We start from the raw sequence: 21,536 nt of genomic DNA on the forward strand, positions 1-21,536 counted from the left end.
GTAGACAAACTACATTTAGAGGATAGGGCATCCTTCACACATATCAAATACACAGATCCTTACATCTCAATAATGTGATTACCGGTCAGGATTTAGAGTGTTTTTGTTTTCTCTTGCTCCTTTATTAAAGGGCTGACTAAATGTGGGACCGGACTGGTATCAGCTGTGATTTACAGATGACGATACATGCTTGTTTTGGTTTATATTCTTTATGGTACTGCTGTCTGTAAAAGTTATAGGTTCACAAATAGAGGACTGTTAGATTCCTAAAATAGTCTAGTTAAGATAGTTAACACAACATTTTAAAAAGAATTTATACTTCAAAATCTGTTTGGGAAATTTGTGTATCACCAAATGTATTAGTGTAGACACAGGTAATACTTTCCACTTTTGTTTTATCCCCATATTTCAGCATTTAATCTTTTTATCTGAGAATGTTTTAATTGGCCTCTTGCTCTTATTTTTCTACTGACATTTTAAACATGTAGTTGTAAAACCCTTTTCATCTTCTTTCATGTGCATCTTTTATACACATGACAGCAGATGAAAAGGGCAATATCAAAACAAAAAGTGTTTTTAGCTGATAAAAGTCTGTCTTGCATCATAATTTCATAGCAGGTTTCTGAGACATAAATCTGTTTCTGTCCACAAAAACCTGCAATAACTAATTTGACCACTTGGGGGGAGCACAAAAATCCTTTCATATCCTACACAGGAAGTACAAACGCATACACCTTCTTGATTCAGTGTGCACATGCTAGAGGAAGATCCATAAATCATTTGAAGTTGATAATCATTTTGATCATCAATTAATCTATAATCAGAGAATTGAATCATTTATTGATCATTTAGTCTAAGTGTCAGAAAATAGTAACAAAAAAAATCTCTGGGGGACTTTGGGACCTTGTGTCTGTCTGCCTCAGTGACCTCGAGAGCACTTCCTGTGTGGAGGGGAAGCGCACAGACATATGGAGAGACACCGTTTCATCCTTCAGCGTATGTATGTGATTGTGTGTGTGTGTGTTTGTCTGTGTGAGTGTGTGTGTGTTTAAGTGAAAGTCACAGACAGCGCGGGCTGTATAGCTTCCGGAGGGTAAACATCAGCTTTCTCATGAGAATGTTTCCCTCTTGTGTGCTCAGACCTCTTCTCTCTTTGTTTGTGTGTTTGGGTAATAGGTTATGCAATAGTGTGAGTTCTGCGAAAGAGTGATGGTTATCTCTAAGTCACTGACATGTATTTTTTTATCCAAGTTATTGAGCTATAACCAGACTAGTAGCATCTATAAGTCACACAAACTAAATTGGGTTGCACCAATCAAACTTCAAAGTCATTCAAAAAGTCTTAGTATAGTATGTTGAAAAAAGGGTTAGGGTTAGGGCATACCTCAGTATGCCCAAAAAGTGATACAAAGTCATAATGTAGTATGTTGAAAAAGGGATAAAAAAGAAAAAAACTGTTAAAAAGTCATAGATAGTATGTTGAATAAAAGGATTAAAAAGTCATTGTACAGTATTTTGGAAAAATGTGATAAAAAAAAGGAATGCAATTGTAATTTAATAAAGTGATAAAAGTCTGGTAGAGTATGTTGAAAAATGTATAAAAGAATTCATAGTTAAGACTCATTAAATGCCAAAAAAGAGACAAAATAGTCATAGCATACTATGTTGAAAAAGTCAGTATACTATATTGAAAATAGGGATAAAAAGTCACTGTATAGTATATCGAAAAAAGACATAGTATAGTATGACGATAAGACTCATAAAAAAGTTATTTTATAATATGTCAAAAAAAAAGATAAAAATGAATGAGTGTTTGTTACGTTCAAGCCGTTGCCAAAGGAGTTTCTACATAGCTAATTAAGACTATCAGCTCCACACATCTCTGTCTGGATTTCTCAGTATGACTGAGTCCATCTTTTTTTTTATCCTCCGTGTTCTCCCTGGCTATTAGCAACTGCGTGGAGGAGGGTTGGGAGCGCGTACTCGATCACGGAAGGCTTGTATCACATGGACACGTCAACAGTTTTGATGTCATTATCATTGTTATCATTGTTGCCATTTTGTTGTCAATTCCTCACATGGGCGACAGAAACTACGCACCATAGCTTAACACATTCTCATCACAGGAGGTAGAAAGTTGAGATTATGAAATAATAATGAGAAACTTGTCTTTCACTGGGGAAAAAAGTATTCCAGATGTCCCTTTGTTACACAGCTACTGTCTTTGAATGCTGTCATTTAGTGACCTGCAACATGATGAAGTTAATTTTCCTTTTCAAGATGAATCTACGTCGCCATCTACAGGACGGAAACATGACTGCAGCACCGCTCCCTGGATCAACAGGACCTCCTTCACTTTTAGCCTGTGGTCTGTGATGTGTCAGCTCTCTGGTGATAACAGTCTCTGTATTACTCATTTACTTACAGACACATAACTTTATATATGTATACAGCACTGTTTCAAAGACATGTCCTGTCTGTCTCCCTCCCCCCCTCCCCTAGCTGTCCTGTCAAAAATTAAAGGCAGAAACGCCCAAAAATTATCTTTAAGGAAAAATAAATCAGTGGTAACAGTATAGTATGTCAAAACAGTGATAAAAGAAGTTTAAGTGTAATGCGTCAAAAAACGACAAAAAAGTCATAGTATAGTATGTTGAAAAAAGTAATAAAACGTCATAGTATAGTATGTCGAAAAATGTCATAATGTAGAATGTTGAGAAAAGTGATAAATAGTAATACTATAGTATGTTGAAAATAATAATAAAAAGTCATAGTATAGTATGTTGAAAAAAATGACAATAAAATTCATGGTATAGTATGTTGTAAAAACGATTAAAAAAAGTCAGAGTACAGTATGTCAAAAAAAAGTAATGAAAAATCATATTGTAGTATTTCGAAAAAATGATAAAAAAGTCATAGTATAGTATGTTGAAAAATGTCATAATGTAGAATGTTGAAAAAAATAATAAAAAGTAATAGTATAGTATTTCGAAAAAATTATAAAAAAGTCATAGTATAGTATGTTCAAAAAGTGATAAATAGTCATTATAATATTACGTCGAAAAAAGTATTAAAACGTCATAGTATAGTATGTTGGAAAAAGTAATAAGACGTCATAGTATAGTAAGTCAAAAAAAACGATAAAAGAAGTCATAGCATAATGCGTCAGAGAGAGATAGAGAGAGATATATTGAAAAAAGTCATATTATAGTATTTCAAAAAAATGATAAAAAAGTCATATTATAGTATGTTCAAAAAGTAAAAAAAGTCATAGTATTTTATGTCAAAAAGTGATAAAAAGTCATAGTATAGAATGTCGACAAAACGATAAAAGTATGTTGAAAGTAATAAAAAAGTCAGAGTATGTATGTCGAAAAAGTCATAATGTAGAATGATGAAAAAAAGTAATAAAAAGTAATATATAGTATGTCAAAAATACAATAAAACGTCATGTATAGTATGTCAAAAAAGTAATAAAAAGTAATAGTTGTATTCAAAAAAGCATAAAAAAGTACAGTATAGTATGTTAAAAAAGTGATAAATAGTAAAAGTATAGCATGTTGAAAACAAATAAAGAAGTCATGATATAGTTTGTTGAAAAAAATTTCAAAAAAGTCATAGTATAGAATGTTGTAAAAAGTAATAAAAAGTCATAGTATAGTAGTTGAAAAAAGTCATATTGTAGTATTTCGAAGAAAATGAAAAAAAGTCATAAATATGTATGTCAAAAGTGTATAAATAATCATATATAGTAAATCGAAAAAAGTATAAAAAAGTCATAGTATAGTATGTGTGAAAACAATAAAAGAAGTCATAGTATAGTATGTTGAAAAAAGTAATAAAAAGTCATAGTATAGTGTGTCGAAAAAACGATAAAAACGTCATAGTATAGTATGTTAATAAAAGTAATAAAAAGTAATATTATAGTATTTTGAAAAAATTATAAAAAACGTCATAGTGTAGTACGTTAAAAAAGTGATAATTAGTAAAAGTATATTATTTTGAAAACAAAGAATAAAGAAGTCATAGTATAGTTTGTTGAAAAAGTGATAGATAGCCATAATATAGTACGTCGAAAAAAGTAATAAAACGTCATAGTATAGTATGTTGGAAAAAGTGATTAAATGGTCATAGTATAGTTTGTTACTTTTTTAAGTCAGTGTAGTGAGTTGAAAAAAAGTCAGCATAGTCATACAGTATGTTGTAAAAAGTTTATAATATAGTCAGATGAAAAGAGTCCTATTACAGCATGTCAAAAAAATTAGAAAAAAAATTATAGTATAGTTTGTTGAAAACAGTGATGCAAACGTCTTAGTATAGTTTGTTGAAAAATGTCTGTGATAAATTGATAAAAAAGTCTAAGCAAGTATGTCAAACAAGTGAAAAAAAGAAGGATGAGTTAGTAAAAAAGTGATGAAAAGACAATGAATTCACTTTAATGAAATAAGCCTTGGTGAAAGATGAATAAATAAACAAACAAACAATAACATTATTAATATGGAACAATAAATACAGAAAAAAATCTTGTCCCTAGCAGAGGCAGCAGTGTACCAGATGGTGATGGAGCAGGTGAGGATGGACTCAACATTGTCCCAGCAGGTGGAGTCAGGCACATGCAGCTGGGTCAGCTTGTCCTGTAGCAGAGCAGGGAGCATGGTCATAGTACAGCATGTCAAAAAAGTCATAGTACAGCATGTCAAAAAAGTCATAGTACAGCATGTCAAAAAAGTCATAGTATAGCATGTCAAAAAAGTCATAGTACAGCATTCAAAAATGTCATAGTACATCATGTCAAAAAAGTCATAGTACAGTATGTCGAAAAAGGTCATAGTACAGCATGTCAAAAAAGTCATAGTATAGCATGTCAAAAAAGTCATAGTACAGCATGTCAAAAAAGTCATAGTATAGCATGTCAAAAAAGTCATAGAATAGCATGTCGAAAAATGTCATAGTACATCATGTCAAAAAAGTCATAGTACAGCATTCAAAAATGTCTTAGTACAGCATGTCAAAAAAGTCATAGAATAGCATGTCGAAAAATGTCATAGTACATCATGTTAAAAAAGTCATAGTACAGCATGTCAAAAAAGTCATAACACAGTATGTCAAAAAAAGTCCTAGTACAGTATGTCAAAAAGGTCATAGTATAACATGTCAAAAAAGTCATAGTACAGCATGTCAAAAACTGTCATAGTACAGCATGTCAAAAAAGGTCATAGTATAGCATGTTGTAAAAGGTCATAGTGCAGTATGTCAAAAAAGTCATAGTGCAGTATGTCAAAAAAGTCATAGTATAGCATGTCAAAAAAGGTCATAGTATAGCATGTCGTAAAAGGTCACAGTACAGTATGTCAAAAAAATCATAGTACAGTATGTCAAAAAAGTCATAGTACAGCATGTCAAAAAAGTCATTGTACAGTATGTCGTAAAAGGTCATAGTACAGTATGTCAAAAAAGTCACAGTACAGTATGTCAAAAAAATCATAGTATAGCATGTCAGAAAAGTCCTAGTACAGTATGTCAAAAATGTCATAGTAAAGTATGTTAAAAAAGTCATAGTATAACATGTTAAAAAAGTCACAGTGCAGTACTCTATGTCAAAAAAATTATGACAAAAAATCAATAAATACCCTGACATCACTGAACAGTCACACATGCGTATCCCACCCCATTCAGTCTTCTTTTTGCACCATTTTGAACTGTTTGTATTGTCAATCTTATGTCATTTGAGACTGCTCCGTCAAAGACAAATTTGTGTCACTTGTCACAGACAAAACTGTATGTCCTCTTCAAAGCCTAGTCCCCACTGTCTCAGCCACAGTATCCACAGTGGGTCTCATGTTTTCTCTCCGCCGTATGTTTTGACAGCATGGCAGCGCCTGCAGGACCTCTTTGAACCCTTTGGTCATGAAAATGTAGAGGAAGGGGTCCACCAGAGGGCTGAGGTAGAGCAGCAGGTGAGACACCAGCCCCAGGTACGTCACCGCCTCCGTGAAGAACAGCGCGTCCAGGAGGATGCTGAGGATGAAGGGGACGTAGAGTAGGGTGTAATTGGCCCAAATTGCACCCATCCCCCAGACCGCCCTCCTCCTCTCTATGGTTTTAGGGTTGGATCGGGAGCAGATCAGGGCCCTCCAGGAGTCCACGGCAAAGAAGAGCAGGAAGGGGAAAGGAGCCAGCAAACACACCGCGAACCAGAGTTTGTACTGCAGCACGGCGAGGGCGAGGACGGCTAACGGAGTGGCCCACGTCAACAAAACGACCGGAGGAGACCGCTTGATGGTGCCGCAGAAGCCAAGACACACCGGGTAGGCCAAGGCGACGTGGCGCTCCTGAGCTATGAACACCATGAGGGTGATGTTGGTGACGATACCAAAGTAGAAGATGAAGTTGGTGGTGTCGGAGGACAAGACGGTCCCAGTCCCCATGTCCTGGTTCACACTGGGACGGCCAAAGAAACTGATAACGTCGGAGACCAGGAGGACCATGACATGCATAGGAACTTTGTTATCACCTGGAATGAGAACAGAAAGGAGTAGAAACGATTAATGAAATACTGTTATGTTTCATTTGAGAATCAGCAAGGAACTTGTCTTTTTGTTGCCCTCAAAGTTAAAGCAACACCAAAGACTCTTTTGTACTTTAACATAATGTTTCAAAAAATTGTTTCAGTGGTTCATCAACTCATAACAGGGCAATCGGCACCTCTTCATTCGCTTCGCGGCTCTCTACCGGCTCTCTACTATGCAAGTTTGCCAGATCAGGATCTGTAGTTCCAATGAGACATAAAAAAACTGTAATGGACACTTCTGCTTCCAACCTGTAGGGGGACCGAAGAGGAGAAGTTCTTTGGTGATGCTTTAATACACAGAAATGTAGCTCAGCGTAAATATTTTAAGGATGACCTAACTCCAGAATCAATTCAGCTGTTATCCTAATAAATGTATATGTTATCATGTTGTGTATAACTGTCACATATCTGCAACTAGTATCTCCTGATTGAAATGTATCTCAGTGTAAATCCTTTCAGGAAGACCTTACTCTTAATCAGTGCTCCACCTAACTCCAATCAGCTGGTGGAGGCGTTCACCTTCCTGCTTAACCAATCAGAATCATACACAAATGGCAAGGGCCAATCACAGAGTCACAACCCTGCATTAACCCTCCTGTTGTCCTCGGGTCAAATTTGACCCTTTAAAAAATGTCTATATCGGAAATATACCTTTCTTTTTAAACTAATTACACAAAAAATGGATTGGCTTCCATACAACGCTCTTTTGTTACGATTGATCACTTTCATTCCTGACTAAACTCATCTTAATGGTCCTCTGATCTTAACTATTAGTCAAAATAGTTCTTAATTTCTGCTTTTTTAACTCAAATATTAGGTATAATTCTATATAAATGAGGGTTATTGACCATGAATTCCAAAAAGTAATGTATAACTCGTAGTTTTAGGTGGTGTTAGTGAAAACTAAAAAAAAAGTCTGAGAAAGGGACGAAAATGTAACATTTTTGTCAGTTTTTGACCCGGGAAGACAACACAAGGGTTAAATAATTGTTTCTCCCTTTGCTATCAGCTGTCGTTGCAGGCAAAGAGTGGAACCCTCCACCTCTCCACCACCCCCAGGATAACAAAGCTAAACCACAGTGAACTATGACATTTGAATACTAAAGCAACAACACAATGAAATTAGCAAACAGCACCATGGTGCAGTGTGCAAAAGGGTGCTTGAACAAATATGGAATTATTAATGTGACAGGTTCAAGTCATGAGGTGCTGTATGTGACAGTATGTTCAGTATATATGCGTATATTTCTATTGATATTGATGATATCACATGGTAAAACAACAGTGAGTATTTGCAACAATAAGTCTTGTCTCGACTAACACTTATGGGATTTTGTGCTGATTAGTTGGTATAATGATATATAATCTGTAAAACCGAGTTTCACCACAAAGAATCATGCAAAAGCGTCACTTTAAATCTTGCGAGATGTGCTCCTAAAGTGACAAAACATTGACAAAGTGTATTAAAAATGGGACAAAAATGTCAGAAAATGTGTCAACTTTTTTTTTTTTAAACAGTAAAAAGGAAGAAAAAAAAGTTAATTTTGACCCAGAATGAAAATCAAGTGCATGGTTAACTGGAAGACAACACAAGGGTTAAGTGTTTGTCATAGTGACTGCAGGGATGAAACTGTTCTTGAGTCTGGTAGTTTGGACGTACTGGGACCTATAGAGTCTACCAGAGGGGAGAAGTTGGAGCAGCTTGGGTCCCGGGTTTGAAGGGTCTGCAGTTTCCTTCCTGTCTCCTGACTCCGACTGCAGCACTCTTAATTAATACTGGACTGGACCAATTTCAAAAACTGTTTCCATCAGTCACTTAGACACAAAAACATAGGGTTGGAAAATAATCCACACACCAAACACACTACTGATACCTCTGATTCAACATGTTTTGATTATGTTGTAAAGTTAAAGGGACATAGAGCAGTGACACAAACCTTTGGACAGATTCTTGAGGGTGTAGATAGCCAGTCCAATGGCGGGCAGCCCAATGCAGAACGTCAGCCAGTTGATCACATTGGCTATTTGGACGGAAGTGGGCGTGGTGGTATTGCCAGTGGCGTTGATGAGGACATGGACAGTGGTTGTCACTGTGTTGCTGTTAGCCATAAGAGGCCACACAGTGTAAATGACGTTGTTCAGCAGCTCAGATTAGCATTGAGAACCTCAGCTGATGTTGGCGATGCAGTAGATTGTCACAAACACCACCTCAGTCTAGCTTCAGTCCACAGATCAGTCCTTTGTAAGAACAAATCAAAATCAAACAGTTGTAGATGATTTACCATCTGTATTGACAGGTGCAATACTTGAAAATCGATAATTACTACTTTTTCGAATTACATTTATATCTGCATTTATGTCAAAACTTAAACTTTCAAATATCAAAATGTAATTTATTAAATGCATTTGTGTGGAAATACTTCCAACATGCCTGCTTGCCGCGTGAAAAAATAGGCCTGGTCCTATTTCTAGCATGCACGTGATATAATGCATGGCTTGAGCACATGTCACGCAGCAGTGTGCAAGCTCTGACCTGTTAACATGGGAGCTGAAATAAAAAGGGACACGCCACGCTCACGCCACGCAGGCAGTGTGCAGGAGCACTAAGTGTGTCACAGCAACTAAACAATGAGCTAAAAGAGGCTTAAAAGAGCATGGTGAGAATTCACAACATTGATTTCAGCAGTACAATAAATTTATGTTATCATAAAAAAATAGGATATACAATATACTCCTTTTAAATATCATCATCTGTTGAAGCCCAAAGCTCCATGTTCATTTACTCATTATTTCAATTCAAATGTTTTTGTGTCAGAGCCAGGTTCTTTTTTCAGTTTTTAGTTGTTTTTAGTTGCCAAAGCAGAATTAATTATCTTGAACCATTAGCTTACCTGCAATAAACGCTGAGTCAACTTTCATCTGTGAAAAACGCCCTCAGTTGTCATTCCACCTTGTTTTTTGAAGACTTAACTGCTGAAAAACCTTGAAGGGATTAGATGTTGCATCCTTTTCAAATATCCCAATTCCCACAGAAACAACGTTACTGTCTGATTAGCAATGCCCATATTCCTAAGTAAGTCCTGGCCTGTGTGTGTGTTTGCATCAGGTCTTCTTCGAAGCCATTTCCTGCAGTGACGAGCCTCCCTATCTCTACAGAGCTCAGCCGGCTGCTTTGAATGAGGATGTGCTGAATATTCTTCATTGGTTTACATGGATCACTGTTTGGTCATGATAATGCAGAGGGTGAATATTTGCATGAAAGGCAGATATCAACATATCGCAACAGCATTCAACTGTTATTGCAAACATCAGCCAAGGTCATAAGGCGTATGACTGGTAATTGTAGATTTTATTTAGATGTACCAAATAATGACATGAGTAGTTATTGGCTGGACTATATATCTTTTGTAGTATTTCAATCATTAGTTGTTGGCACTTGACCACTAAACATCTTCATAGCAGCCAAAATGACAAGGGGAGGATACAGGTTGAGAAAGAAATCATGATAACAGAGAGCCTGGTTTACTTCATAGTCCAGACTGATCTCATGACATGACATATGTATGACACGCCAATTCGCATACCATTAATGGCGTGTTCCTCACTTTTTAGCTTGTTTATCATTGCTGTTTGGCCTCCATTGACTTACATTACTTTTCAACAGCGTGTGAATTTACGCCGTAGTGAGTATCATGAAAGGGCGAAAATCTAAATAAGGAGGTTGGATAGGGTGGTCGAGGGGTAGAACACAGGACTTTCACCCAGGAGACAGGGGATTGTGTATATATATATATATATGCCAACCTTGTTCTTCTTTTCCTAAACCCAGCCTTGTGTCAGGTTTCAAGATACCATGCCAAGTGCCAATAACACGTCGAGTAGCGTGTATGTTTACGTCCCCTATATAAAGCAGACATAAACGCGGATGGCTCAGAATGCGTACAGATAACACGCCACCTGGAAGTCGGCGTGTATTTTTACGTAAATAATGCTGTCATGTTGCATAGGCTGTGTATGCATTGTTACATTATCTGTGTCACATGACTGAGGTTTAAAAAAAATGATGCATCCTTGAATGCATTAAAAACGTTAATTCATGCAGAGAGTTAATAAATAAATTATTTGCAATTATTTCTTAGGTAAATAGAGTGTGCACCTTGTTGGAGATCAACAGGGTGATCCTGATCTCAGTGGTGGCAGTGTGCCTGGCCAAGTACTTCTCTCACCTGCATGGACAACCGCGCCCGCATGATCCGGTGGCTCCATCTCAGACCTCCTCTACACCCTCATGCTGCAGCAGCTCGTCATGCTGCAGCAGCTCGTCAGTGTTCTCTTCTTCAGCGTCTCCAACGGTTACATGGCCATCGTGCTACTCAGGATATTGGCCAATTTCAAATTCCCAGAATGAAGAACGGGGTTGGCTTTAGTCAAAGAAGAAAATGACGGTTGAGTTTAGGTAACCGTGACACGTGGTTGGGTTTAGGAAACAAAAAAAACAAAAAAAACATTCACCCGACCAACCTCCCTACGCAGATTTTTACCCTTTCATACTACTCGGTACGGCGTAAATTCACACGCTATCGCAAGCTAAACAGCGAGTATGCATCTTGATAACACGCCTATAATGGGCATTCCAATTGGCATGTCGTACATCCGCCATTTTATGAGATCAGTCTGAAATAAAGATAGACATGTAGCAGACACATTTATCCAGGGTTGCAGGAATGTGGCCAACAAGGTAATAAGTAAAGTCACAGGGCTCAAAGTTTTTAGCCAGAAATTCAAAAATGTTTACATCGGTCAACAACGATTTTATCATTTCAGCCAAAGCCTTTATTTTAAATCATTGTGAATTTGCATGTACTTCCTGGTTTGAAGGCCTAACAAACCGACTTAAAGGGAGGCTGCAAACAGCACAGAATAAATTAATACGAGTGTTTCTGAGCTTGGGGCATAGGTCTCATTTAGGTAGGTCAGCTTGTTGAGCTCAACTGACTCCCTGTTGAGTTTTGTTGACCATGATCTATAAAATATTGTTTGGTAGTGTCCCAATGTTTTTATCGTGCCTTATAACTAAGGTAAAGAACACACACAATGTTTCCACACGAGGCAGCATATCTGACCTGTGTCCTTGCAGATTTAAGACAGCGTTAGAGAAAGGAACCTTTGCCTGTATAGGGGCAGTTCAGTGGAATAAATTAGATCGGCAAATTAAAGTCATTTCCATACTGAACGCTTTCAAAAAGGCAGTCATGGCCTGGTTATTAGTGTTGCGCAACAGAACAAAAGGCAAACTACCGTTTTATTTTTATTTAAGTAAAATATATCATGTCAATGTTTATTACACACTCTGTAAGTGTCTTGTCTTGACCTGTTATGCATTGAGGCCCATGATGGAAGTAAGTCCTGGACTTTGTTTTTATCCTCGATTATATTGGATGTCTTTTCCTGTGTAAGGCATTCTTAATGCAATTAAATAAATCAAATCAAAATCTGGTTGACTTACAGTGAAATCAGTTCACTGATCAGTTGATACTCGAGGGGCCTCATTTATCAACAGTGCTTACGAACAGAATCTAGTGGTAGAATAGTGATACTATAAATAAAAAGCATTTGAGAGTGTTACAGCAGGCATTACGCAATCAACATCCACATAACGTATGTGCTGTTTCTTTTTATTCAATAACACTCAAGACGTATGTTTTAAACAGATTTGAAGTTGCATTATTGGTGTTGGATCCTATAAAAGACAGCTGTGACAAACTTTAAAAAAGGCAATGGCTTATAGAGTAATGGGAAGATTTGGCAAAAGATGTGGATTTGTGTCATGGACCTTCTCCCATGCAGTATTTTACCTTTTGTTTGCAAAACCTCCTGCACTGAGTGAACCAAACAATATGTGTTGGTTGGATTTAACCTTGTCTACCTATATCTCCCATTTCTGTGTTGGAGAAGTTCCTCTTCTTTGCTCTCCTTGTCATTATCGCTTTGAGGGGAAAAACACAGTCATGTGGTTGATAAGGGACGTTTTCTTACCGTATATGGTTAACTGAAGGCATTTCTGAATGCAAATAGTCCTAATTGTGAATGATGCAAGGTCGTTAAGAACAGGTGGGATTTATAAAGATGGATTACTAGGTTGGATCAGTGGTAGAGCAGGCGCACATGTACCGAGGTTTATGCCTCAAAGCAGAGGTCCAGGGTTCGAGTCCAACCTCTCTCACCTAATTGTCCTATCAAAAATTAAAGGCGGATATGACATTGCGGTCAAGGCAGTGGAATTACAGCTGTAGTTCCTGTTGCCCCCATTAGGAATTATACATTGCACATATCTGTATATGTTGTTAACACATTGTTCATATTACACAGACATATTTATTCTTCTCTTATAAAAAGGTAACTGCTAATACACTGCACATATTTATATTTAATTTATATTACTCATATTAATCATTTCACCCCAATTCAAGTTAGCGGAGCACTAAATCGTAAGTAACCAGAGTTCTCTAGTGCACAACCTCAACGTCCCGGGTTCGATTCAAACTTGGTTGCGTGTCACTTGGTTGCGTGTCACTATGTAGCGGTTGATCTGTGTCCGGAACACACTTTCAGAGATCACAACACGTCATGCATCACAGACTTAAAAGGAGAGTGAGGATTTAACTTGTCCAGTAGCTTGGTATATGTTGGTGGAACAACATAAAAAATAACCACATTTTGTTGTTGTTGTTTCAGGATCAGGATACCATCTAGGAACAAAAAGTCCTATTAAATTATTAAATAAGTCCACATGCAGGGGTCCGGAATATGAGATCCAATACTTTGGATTTGCTGTATCCTACGTTGTCAGACAAAACAAAACACCAACACAAAAAAAAATGGATTTTTAGTTCCTTCCAAAAATCAGTCTTTTGAAAAAACGTCTTTGTAGGACCCTGACCGGGCCCTCACTTTGCGCCCATCAGGGTCACGAGGGCCCAGGTGCTCCAGGTTTGTTTGTTGGGTCTAGATTGGTCCCCTCATACACAACCTTGTTCTTGATGCCGTCCTGGATCATCCTCTGTTGCACACGAAGCTTAGCGTTGTTCATCCGGCAGTAACACCTGGAAGAGACACGGCAGGCGTTCCGTTACAAAGCAGAGCCGCTTTATTTGTAAAGGGAAATTTACAAAGTGCTGAAACAATAAAGGTGCAGTAGGTAAGACTGTAAGGTAAGCAGGCTTAAGTGGAAAGGGGAGAGGGACTGAGAAGTGTGTATCTGATTTATTAGATACACACTAGTGTACAAATGTGTTTAAATGGTTCTATGGTACTATGTAAAATGTGAGTAGTCATTAATGGCGTTTTTCCACTGCATGGTACCTCCACGACTCGCCTTTTTTGGTTTTCTATTACAAAAAAAAAGTCCCTGGTACCCGCTAACAGGTACTTTTTTTTAGTACCACCTCCATTGAGGCCATTGAGACGATACCAAAAGGTGACGTGAAAACTTGCAGACTACTGATTGGTTGGAGAGAATTGTCACTAACCACTGCGTCATCATTGCTAGCGACAGACCTTTTTGCTGCCTCCAGCTTCTTTTGAAACTAAATTTGTCTTCTGGCTGAGGCAACGGCCACATGCCGAGAATCAAACACATAATCAATCACAACACACACTGAATCAACAACACACCTTCAACGTTCTGTGTGTGCCGGGTGCTATGACGACCAGCCACGGCTCGCCTCACGCATGAGGCGGTACTAATAAGCAATGGAAAAAGGAGGACGGGTCACCGCGGCCGAGTCAAGCAGGTATCATTAATGGAAAAACGCCATAAGACCAGAATAGGGCTATATGAATACAGTCAGTTTACTATTACAAGATCCAAACTTTTATCTAGTCTCATATATAGATGTCAATATTAAATAGATACAGTATATTGCACAGCCATAGTTGATGGGTATTTGTAAAGTATACAAGTCAGAAATGCAAGCAAGAGCTTGTTCTGGTCAGAAGGTGAAAGACGGACAAGAGAAGGACGAGTTGCCAGTCAACATGAAGACCTACCAGGACCCAAGTGTGGTCAGCATAAAGCCTGCAAATCCCACGTCAAAAGACCTCTTCACCCGACCTGTGGACAACGGGAAAGACTGCTGCTGAAATGTCAAGGGGTTCACGGATACAATTCAGAAATCAAACTAACGAAAAGAGACATCAGAAATATGCATGTTGGATATTAATGAATCTCTGTTACATTCAAGCTGTTGCCAAATGAGTTGGAACAAAGCTAATTAAGACTATCAGCTCCACAGAACTCTCTCTGGATTTCTCAGTATGACGATGTTCAGAAGATTGTGGCGTTCGGGGACTTTCCCGCACAGAAACTTGAGTGAAGCTACTGACCTCTTCTAAAGAGTCCATCATGTTATTTTAATCCTGTGTCCTCCTCCAGGCTGATCTCATGAAACGGCGGATGTATGACACGCCAATTCGTATGCCATTTTTGGTGTCACTTTTTGATTTCTATTTTTATTATCCTGAGTTTTAAGTCTTGGTAGTGAAGTTAAATACCGTGAACATTGTCAACAACAAATGGGTGCGCTCCCTCCAGCACCAAACAGGAAGCGGCAACAGCTAGTCTGTGTTATTTATGGATGCTATGGCGCCAAGCTAAGCGCAAAAGTTGCCAATTTTCATCCACTATGAAGCGCATCATCCAACGGCGGATAAACACGGAGCTCCAGGTACGGCTGCTATTAATCTGTATGGACGGCAGGACAGAACAGAGGCCCACTTTTCCTTAAGTTACCATCTAAAACTAGCCGTAGCTAGCTAGCTTGGTTCATTTTTTTCAAAACGTCTGTGTTTTACGGTGGCCCTGAGGTGCAAAACACAACAACAAATCAGAAAACAACGGCAAATCAAAAAACACAACCGCAAAAGAGAAAACACAACACAAAAAGAGAAAACACAACGGCAAATCAGAAAACACAACACAAAAAGAGAAAACACAACACAAAAAGAGAAAACACAACGACAAAGAGAAAACACAACGGCAATCAGAAAACACAACACAAAAAGGAAAACACAACGCAAAAAGAGAAAACCACACGACATTAACCAAAACGGAAAAGGTAGGTACTGTTGACAGCATATCCAGTATCACGTCATATTCATGTCCGCATCAAGTATTGCTTATAGCAGCGTGTACCTCTTCATTTGTGGCGCTCTGATTTGAAAAATGGAAACAACCCGTCTTTCCGGTTCAAAGGACGGACCAGTTCTTTTGTCCAATCAGCGACGATTCCTGTTGCCCGAGGGTACCTACCTACCTTTTCCGTTTTGGTTAATGTCGTTGTGCTTTCTCTTTTTGCGTTGTGTTTTCTCTTTTTGTGTTGTGTTTTCTGATTTGCCGTTGTGTTTTCTATTTTTGTGTTGGGTTTTCTCTTTTTGTGTTGGGTTTTCTCTTTTTGTGTTGGGTTTTCTCTTTTGCGGTTGTGTTTTTTGATTTGCCGTTGTTTTCTGACTTGCCGTTGTGTTTTGCACCTCAGGGCCACCGTAGTGTTTAGATGGGAGGTGGTGTCGTCTGTTCAAAGTCTTCTAGTGTACGGTAGGCATTAAGACTCACTAGTGGCCAGAAAGTGTAGCAGGCCAACAGCTAGAGATCCCCCAGCTCCATTCAGCACGGCGTCTCTGGCACAGGGAGTTTTCTGGACATCCAGAATCCCCAGCAGCCGGAAACCCTGAAGGACAGACAGGAAAGACACAAAGAGACAGACGTAAAGCTTAAATGTTACTTCTTATTACCCACATGTGGCTCCACTACGGCACACTGGAATAGATGTCTGCACCCAAAGCCCAATCAGGGGGATAGCACACTAACAACCCGCCCCTTGTTGCAAACCCAGCTGAAAGCTTTTCTAACTCCGCCCAAACACCTTAAGTTAGAGCTGGGCAATACATCGATATTATATAGATATCGAGATATGAGACTAGATATCGTCTTAGATTTTGGATATCGTAATATGTCATAAATTGTGTCTTTTACTGGTTTTAAAGGCTGCATTACAGTAAAGTGATGTAATTTTCTGAACGTATCAGACTGTTCTAATTATTCTAGTTCTATTATTTATTATTATTATCATCATCATCATCATCAGGCCAGTGTGTATATCAGGCCTGTGTGTAATAACAACAAAGTATAAATTATAATTGTATTGTATATTTTAATTTCAGCTTGTGGGATTAATAAAGTATACATTATTGTTATTATAATTAACCAGATTTCCTCTGCTGTGTACTGATAAAAAAAAAAAAATGAAAACTGCTGGCTAGCTAGTGGCCTAAAGTAACAGCTCGTCAACGACACTTGAAATGACGCCATGTTAACTTAACTCACTGTAGAAGTTAAAACGACCGTTAGCTGAGTGTTATCTGTTAATGTCAACACACAACTCAGACGGACACCGACTTGGGAAATCAATGAAGACATTTACAACCGTTCTGTGTTTGCATGTACGCAGTTTTAGGTGTTGTATTAGCTGAACGTCTCACTAAGGTTTCTTCACGGTGACCGAACCAGGTTCCCCGTTTGTTGACCTTCTAAAAACGTCTCTTATCTCCATTTAAAATGCGTCCTCACACGTAACGTCACAGCTACATGAGACACTCACCTTGGTCTTGCCCTCCTGCTCTTCTTCTGCCATTGTACCACCGTGTTCGTCTTCTTCTGCCAAGTTTACACTGAATTTATTCAATCTATCGCGACTGAAACGGTCATGTAACAATCATATTCAAGCGTTTGTATCTGCGCATGCGCACTACTTACCAAAGGGGTCCGTCTGCTATTAACCGCCGACTCATTTGTGAACACTGTTGATGTAGACAGTAGTTCCTCTATTAAATGTCAACCTTTGAAAAATAAATCCAAAAAGAATTTAGCCAAACGATTATGTTTGCTAGATGGCAATAACGTTTGTATGAATTGTGTATTTTTCATGTTTTGTTTTGTTTGTTTGTAAATTTATCATTTGATTTCAGTTGTTTAAGTTATTTCTTTTTTATGGGGTTACTGTCACTTCCTGTTTAGAGATGCAATTACATGTGTTGAACCAAAAGAAAATAGATAAAGTCTTACATGAAAGTATACATTTTCTATTATATAACAACATTTTTTTCTCCAAATGAGGAATTACGCAAACTAACAAATCCTGCAATATAAGTGTGCCTATTATTAAATATCATATCGTATAAATATCATAAATATAATATCATCATAATTTTATAGTCTATAACATGTAAACACCCAGCCTAAAAATACAGTAAAACAGTAACATTAGACAATTTATTTGTTTTAGTCGGTCTGCTGTGTGTGTCTTTGCTTCTGCGACCCTGACGTCCACTCTGTGATCTACCAAGTGGATCACTGTGATCCAGACAATGGATGTGGAAAAGAGAAAAGTGTATCGAAGGAAAACTGAATCATACTGTGTCATCTTAATCCACTTAAAAAAACCAACAACCTTCATTCTCTGTGACCAGATCAAAGTCATGGATGAACCATGTCTGGAGGAAGTCAGCGTGTCACAGTGACCCCGCGCTGAGAAAACAGGATCATTTACCGGCAGCAGCAGATTACTGACGGTCCTCATCCTGCTCTGGGGTCAAGATGAAACTCTTGACCACACCGAAAGGTTTCCACAACAAAATCTAACAAATACCACAGTCTGTAGGACACAAAGTCAAGTATTGTTATCGTATGTTCCATTGTCACTTGATGTTACAGAAATAATGAATATAGAAACTGTATTTATCACACAACGAAGGCTTTTTCATGACTGTTAATAACAGACACATTTTGGTACAATTTCTTGTGTTAAACCATGGATGTATCAAGTCTATGTCTATCACACCCCAAAAATGTTATTTATCAACATTGTTATATACCAACTATATTTCTAAATTGTTGCCTTGTTGTTTGTGATTCCAATTCCAAACTTTACAGTTCAGCCTCAGGTCATGGATCCTCATCCCTCCTTCCAAAACTACGACTGTCCCAGCGGCCTTGAGAAAGACCCTGACCCTCTACCGCTGCTCCTTGTTGTGCCGTATCATCCTGGCAGCTCTCATGAGTGTAACAGGATGCAGAAGTGACCCGGAGAGAGACTAAGCCCTCTGTTTTAATCAAGATTAAAACTGCCATATGTTCCCCCCTTTTAACAAAAAGAGGTAACCAGGGTTGACATCCAATATGAGCGAGTTTCATCCTGGAGACCGGGCCCCGCTGTGTCGAATAAAAAGACTGAGCAAGACCCCCGGCCTGAGGACACTGCCTGCAGACACCAGAGAGGTACGTCAGCCTCCTTCACACCGACAACCACCTGTTGACTTATTCAATTCAATTCATCAGAATGGGTTTTGTTTTTCATTTCATGTTTTTAATGTGGCAAACTTGTTTTAGAATAATTTGAGTCTTTAAAAAATAACATTAACTGTGTCATTAAACTGTATTTTTTTTACATTAGCTGGTTTTGTTTGGTTTCATTTTGAGTTTCACAGTTATACTCAGTATTATAAATGGAAATAATGGCTGGGTATATTAATACTAGAACAGTAAGTGCATATTTAAAAAAAAGTATATTTAAAAGAGTTTGGAGGTTGCTTTAAAAAACTTTATGAATGCTAAAAAGATGATGTATTAATTGTTTATGAATGGGTTACCAAATTGTGTGTTTTTACGCTTTAAAGAGGCCGTGAGGACGGCAGTTATCAATGTCACTCACTCACTTTGTCTCCTGCAGGATGATGGCTAGAAAGGTCAGAAGAGGGATGTTCTCCTTCATGTTGACTTTGTTTCTGGGAGCCTCATCTTCACTTTGGCCCCTGGCCCCTGCAGGTAAATTAAACAATCAGACAAATTTAGTTATAGCGGCTAAATCATGCAGAATTGTATTGCACTTTTGTGGCTGGGTTGGCTCAGCTGGTAGATCAGGGGCACATACACATGGAGGTTTATTCCTCAACAAAGAGGTCCAGGGTTTGAGTCCACCCTGTGACGATTTCCTTCATGTCTTCTCACCTAGCTGTCCATTAAAGGCTAAAAAGCCTGTAAAAAACAAAAAAAGATTTGTGTTGTACTTGAAATCTTTAACGTACACATGTTCCACCAAAACCAGTTCCTTCCCGAGTTTATTTTGCAGCAGCACCGTGGCTCCGTCCGGCCCTCAGCACCCCCCAAGATGATTGTGATTGAATGGAGTTTTAAAGAAATGTTAATAAACCAGAGCAGGTTTTTCTCCCATCCCGTAATGCTGTGTGGAATAGCCAGACCCTCCTCCGCGGCGCTGTGGAGGAAGGTCTTTTCTCCCCCTACATGAAAGTCTCTCACTCCCATTCCCATGTCGTCTTCCATCCCCAGCGGCCTTCCTGCTTCCGTCCTGCAGGCTCATCAACCAGACGGTGTCTCTAGAGAAGGAGGGCTGTCCAAAGTGTCACCTAGTGGAAACAACCATCTGCAGTGGCCACTGCATCACCAAGGTAGTATTGCAAATAGTTTTGAAGGATGAACCCTTGTAACCTCTGTCTCTACTCAAAGATTAAACTTGACTTCCGGTCATGGAGAGGTGCTGAGAGGCGGTGTAGTGGCAACCCTCCTGAAATTGTCAAGTTAAATCCTTACAACTCTACTCACAAACATTATTATTGTAAAGTTTGAAGATGATACACTTATGTTTCATTTATGTGAAGTGAAACAAATGAGACTGATTCACACAACATTTAAGGCAAGGCAGCTTTATTTCTATTGCACATTTCAGCAATTCACAATTCATAATTCACAATTCAGGTAATTCAAAATGCTTTACATAAAATAGTAATAGAGCAACTCAAAGCGTAACTCTTGCCAAAATACAACCTAGGGTTTTTTTGTGTACCCAAGTCAAACTTTCGTTTAAAAGCATAATTAGGGCGGAAATGACACTTTTAAGATGTACCATATTCTCGTTTTGGGTCAAATGGCCTTTGAATGGGAATGCAAGGGACGCTACTATGTTAGCCTCAAAATCACTATTTTTGAAACTCTAAGAAGGCTCGACACAACATGAGATTTTGCTCCAAGTATCACCAGGGGCTCTACATGTGAACTCAGCATTTAGAACATAAAAAGAACAACTCACTGTAGCTGTTGGTTTTTTTGGTCGCCGCCATCTTGGCAGTCAAAAAGAGTCAACCTCTGAATGCAACGTAACAGGGAGGAGAGTAAAGATGTAAAGCTCCTAAAGTTTAGTTACATGTAAATGATACGGATAATTTGTTATTTTGTAATTAGTGAAAAACAATGTTAGCCTTGTATTTGATAAAGGCGCCTCGTACAAGAATAACATTTCCCCCTGTGGAGTCATCCGCGTTTAGAGGTCGACTCTTTTTGACTTGCTAGATAGACGACGACCGCAAAAACAAACAGCTACAGTGAGTTGTTATTTTTAGTAAACTCTGTGAACACAACCAATGTTCTCCATGCTGAGTTCACGTGCAGAGCCCCTGGTGATACTCGGAGCAAAGTCTCATGTTGTGTCGAGCCTTCTTAGTGTTTTAAAAAGAGCGATTTTGATGCTAGCATAGTAGTGCCCCTAGCATTCCCATTCAAAAGGCCATTTGACCTGAAAACGAGAATACAGTAAATCTTAAAAGTGGCGCTTCTGTCCTAATTATGCTTTGAAATGAAAGTTTGACTCAGAAAAATTCACAAAAACATCCTAGGTTGCATTTAAGTGAGAGTTACACTTTAAACAATTCAAAATATAAACACAGCTAAAATAAAATATGGGAAGAAGACAGATATGCGGTAGTATTAAGTGATAAAATTAATAATAAACATGTGACTGATAGGTTGATATGTATGCATGTAAGAGTTCAAATGTAGTCAGAGGGAGCGTTCAGGGCAGAGTCAGCATGAAGTGGACACTAGGGTGCAGGAATAGATCAG

The 21,536-nt window shown here is 38.3% G+C and overlaps 3 protein-coding genes across 3 annotated transcripts in view; 1 reads left to right on the top strand and 2 right to left on the bottom strand.

Moving 5' to 3' along the window:
• Positions 1–919: 919 nt before the first annotated feature.
• LOC116705459 (nociceptin receptor) lies at positions 920–8,680 on the bottom strand. The gene is made up of 4 exons (XM_032541659.1): positions 8,509–8,680; positions 5,808–6,514; positions 4,552–4,634; positions 920–941 (listed from the first exon to the last, which is right to left on the bottom strand). The coding sequence occupies exons 1-4, from the start codon at positions 8,678–8,680 to the stop codon at positions 920–922; spliced, it is 984 nt and encodes a 327-aa protein (XP_032397550.1).
• A 3,200-nt stretch (positions 8,681–11,880) lies between these two features.
• cox20 (cytochrome c oxidase assembly factor COX20) lies at positions 11,881–17,386 on the bottom strand. Its single transcript, XM_032541834.1, has 4 exons — positions 17,227–17,386; positions 16,182–16,296; positions 14,621–14,684; positions 11,881–13,674 (listed from the first exon to the last, which is right to left on the bottom strand). The coding sequence occupies exons 1-4, from the start codon at positions 17,257–17,259 to the stop codon at positions 13,539–13,541; spliced, it is 348 nt and encodes a 115-aa protein (XP_032397725.1). The 5' UTR covers positions 17,260–17,386; the 3' UTR covers positions 11,881–13,538.
• Positions 17,387–19,354: 1,968 nt separating this feature from the next.
• The window catches only part of lhb (luteinizing hormone subunit beta), a 10,560-nt gene continuing 8,378 nt past the window's right edge, over positions 19,355–21,536 (top strand). Inside the window, exons 1-2 of the mRNA XM_032541833.1 lie at positions 19,355–19,448; positions 19,971–20,089. Coding sequence (XP_032397724.1) covers positions 19,355–19,448; positions 19,971–20,089 — 213 coding nt within the window. The remainder of the gene's footprint in view (positions 19,449–19,970; positions 20,090–21,536) is intronic.

The sequence above is a fragment of the Etheostoma spectabile genome, chromosome 17 (assembly GCF_008692095.1).
Source record: "Etheostoma spectabile isolate EspeVRDwgs_2016 chromosome 17, UIUC_Espe_1.0, whole genome shotgun sequence".
In the NCBI taxonomy this organism is placed as follows: domain Eukaryota; kingdom Metazoa; phylum Chordata; class Actinopteri; order Perciformes; family Percidae; genus Etheostoma; species Etheostoma spectabile.

Excerpts from the sequence above, each read along its gene's own strand:
- LOC116705459 (XM_032541659.1), bottom strand. The coding sequence starts at position 8,680 with ATGGCTAACAGCAACACAGTGACAACCACTGTCCATGTCCTCATCAAC. Across the intron at positions 4,635-5,807 it reads TGGATACTGTGGCTGAGACA|GACAAGCTGACCCAGCTGCA; the intron begins GTGGGGACTAGG and ends GCTCTGCTACAG. Across the intron at positions 942-4,551 it reads ACCTGCTCCATCACCATCTG|GAAGTGCTCTCGAGGTCACT; the intron begins GTACACTGCTGC and ends CCCTCCACACAG.
- cox20 (XM_032541834.1), bottom strand. The coding sequence starts at position 17,259 with ATGGCAGAAGAAGAGCAGGAGGGCAAGACCAAG. Across the intron at positions 16,297-17,226 it reads AGCAGGAGGGCAAGACCAAG|GGTTTCCGGCTGCTGGGGAT; the intron begins GTGAGTGTCTCA and ends TCTGTCCTTCAG. Across the intron at positions 13,675-14,620 it reads CTGACCACACTTGGGTCCTG|GTGTTACTGCCGGATGAACA; the intron begins GTAGGTCTTCAT and ends TGTCTCTTCCAG.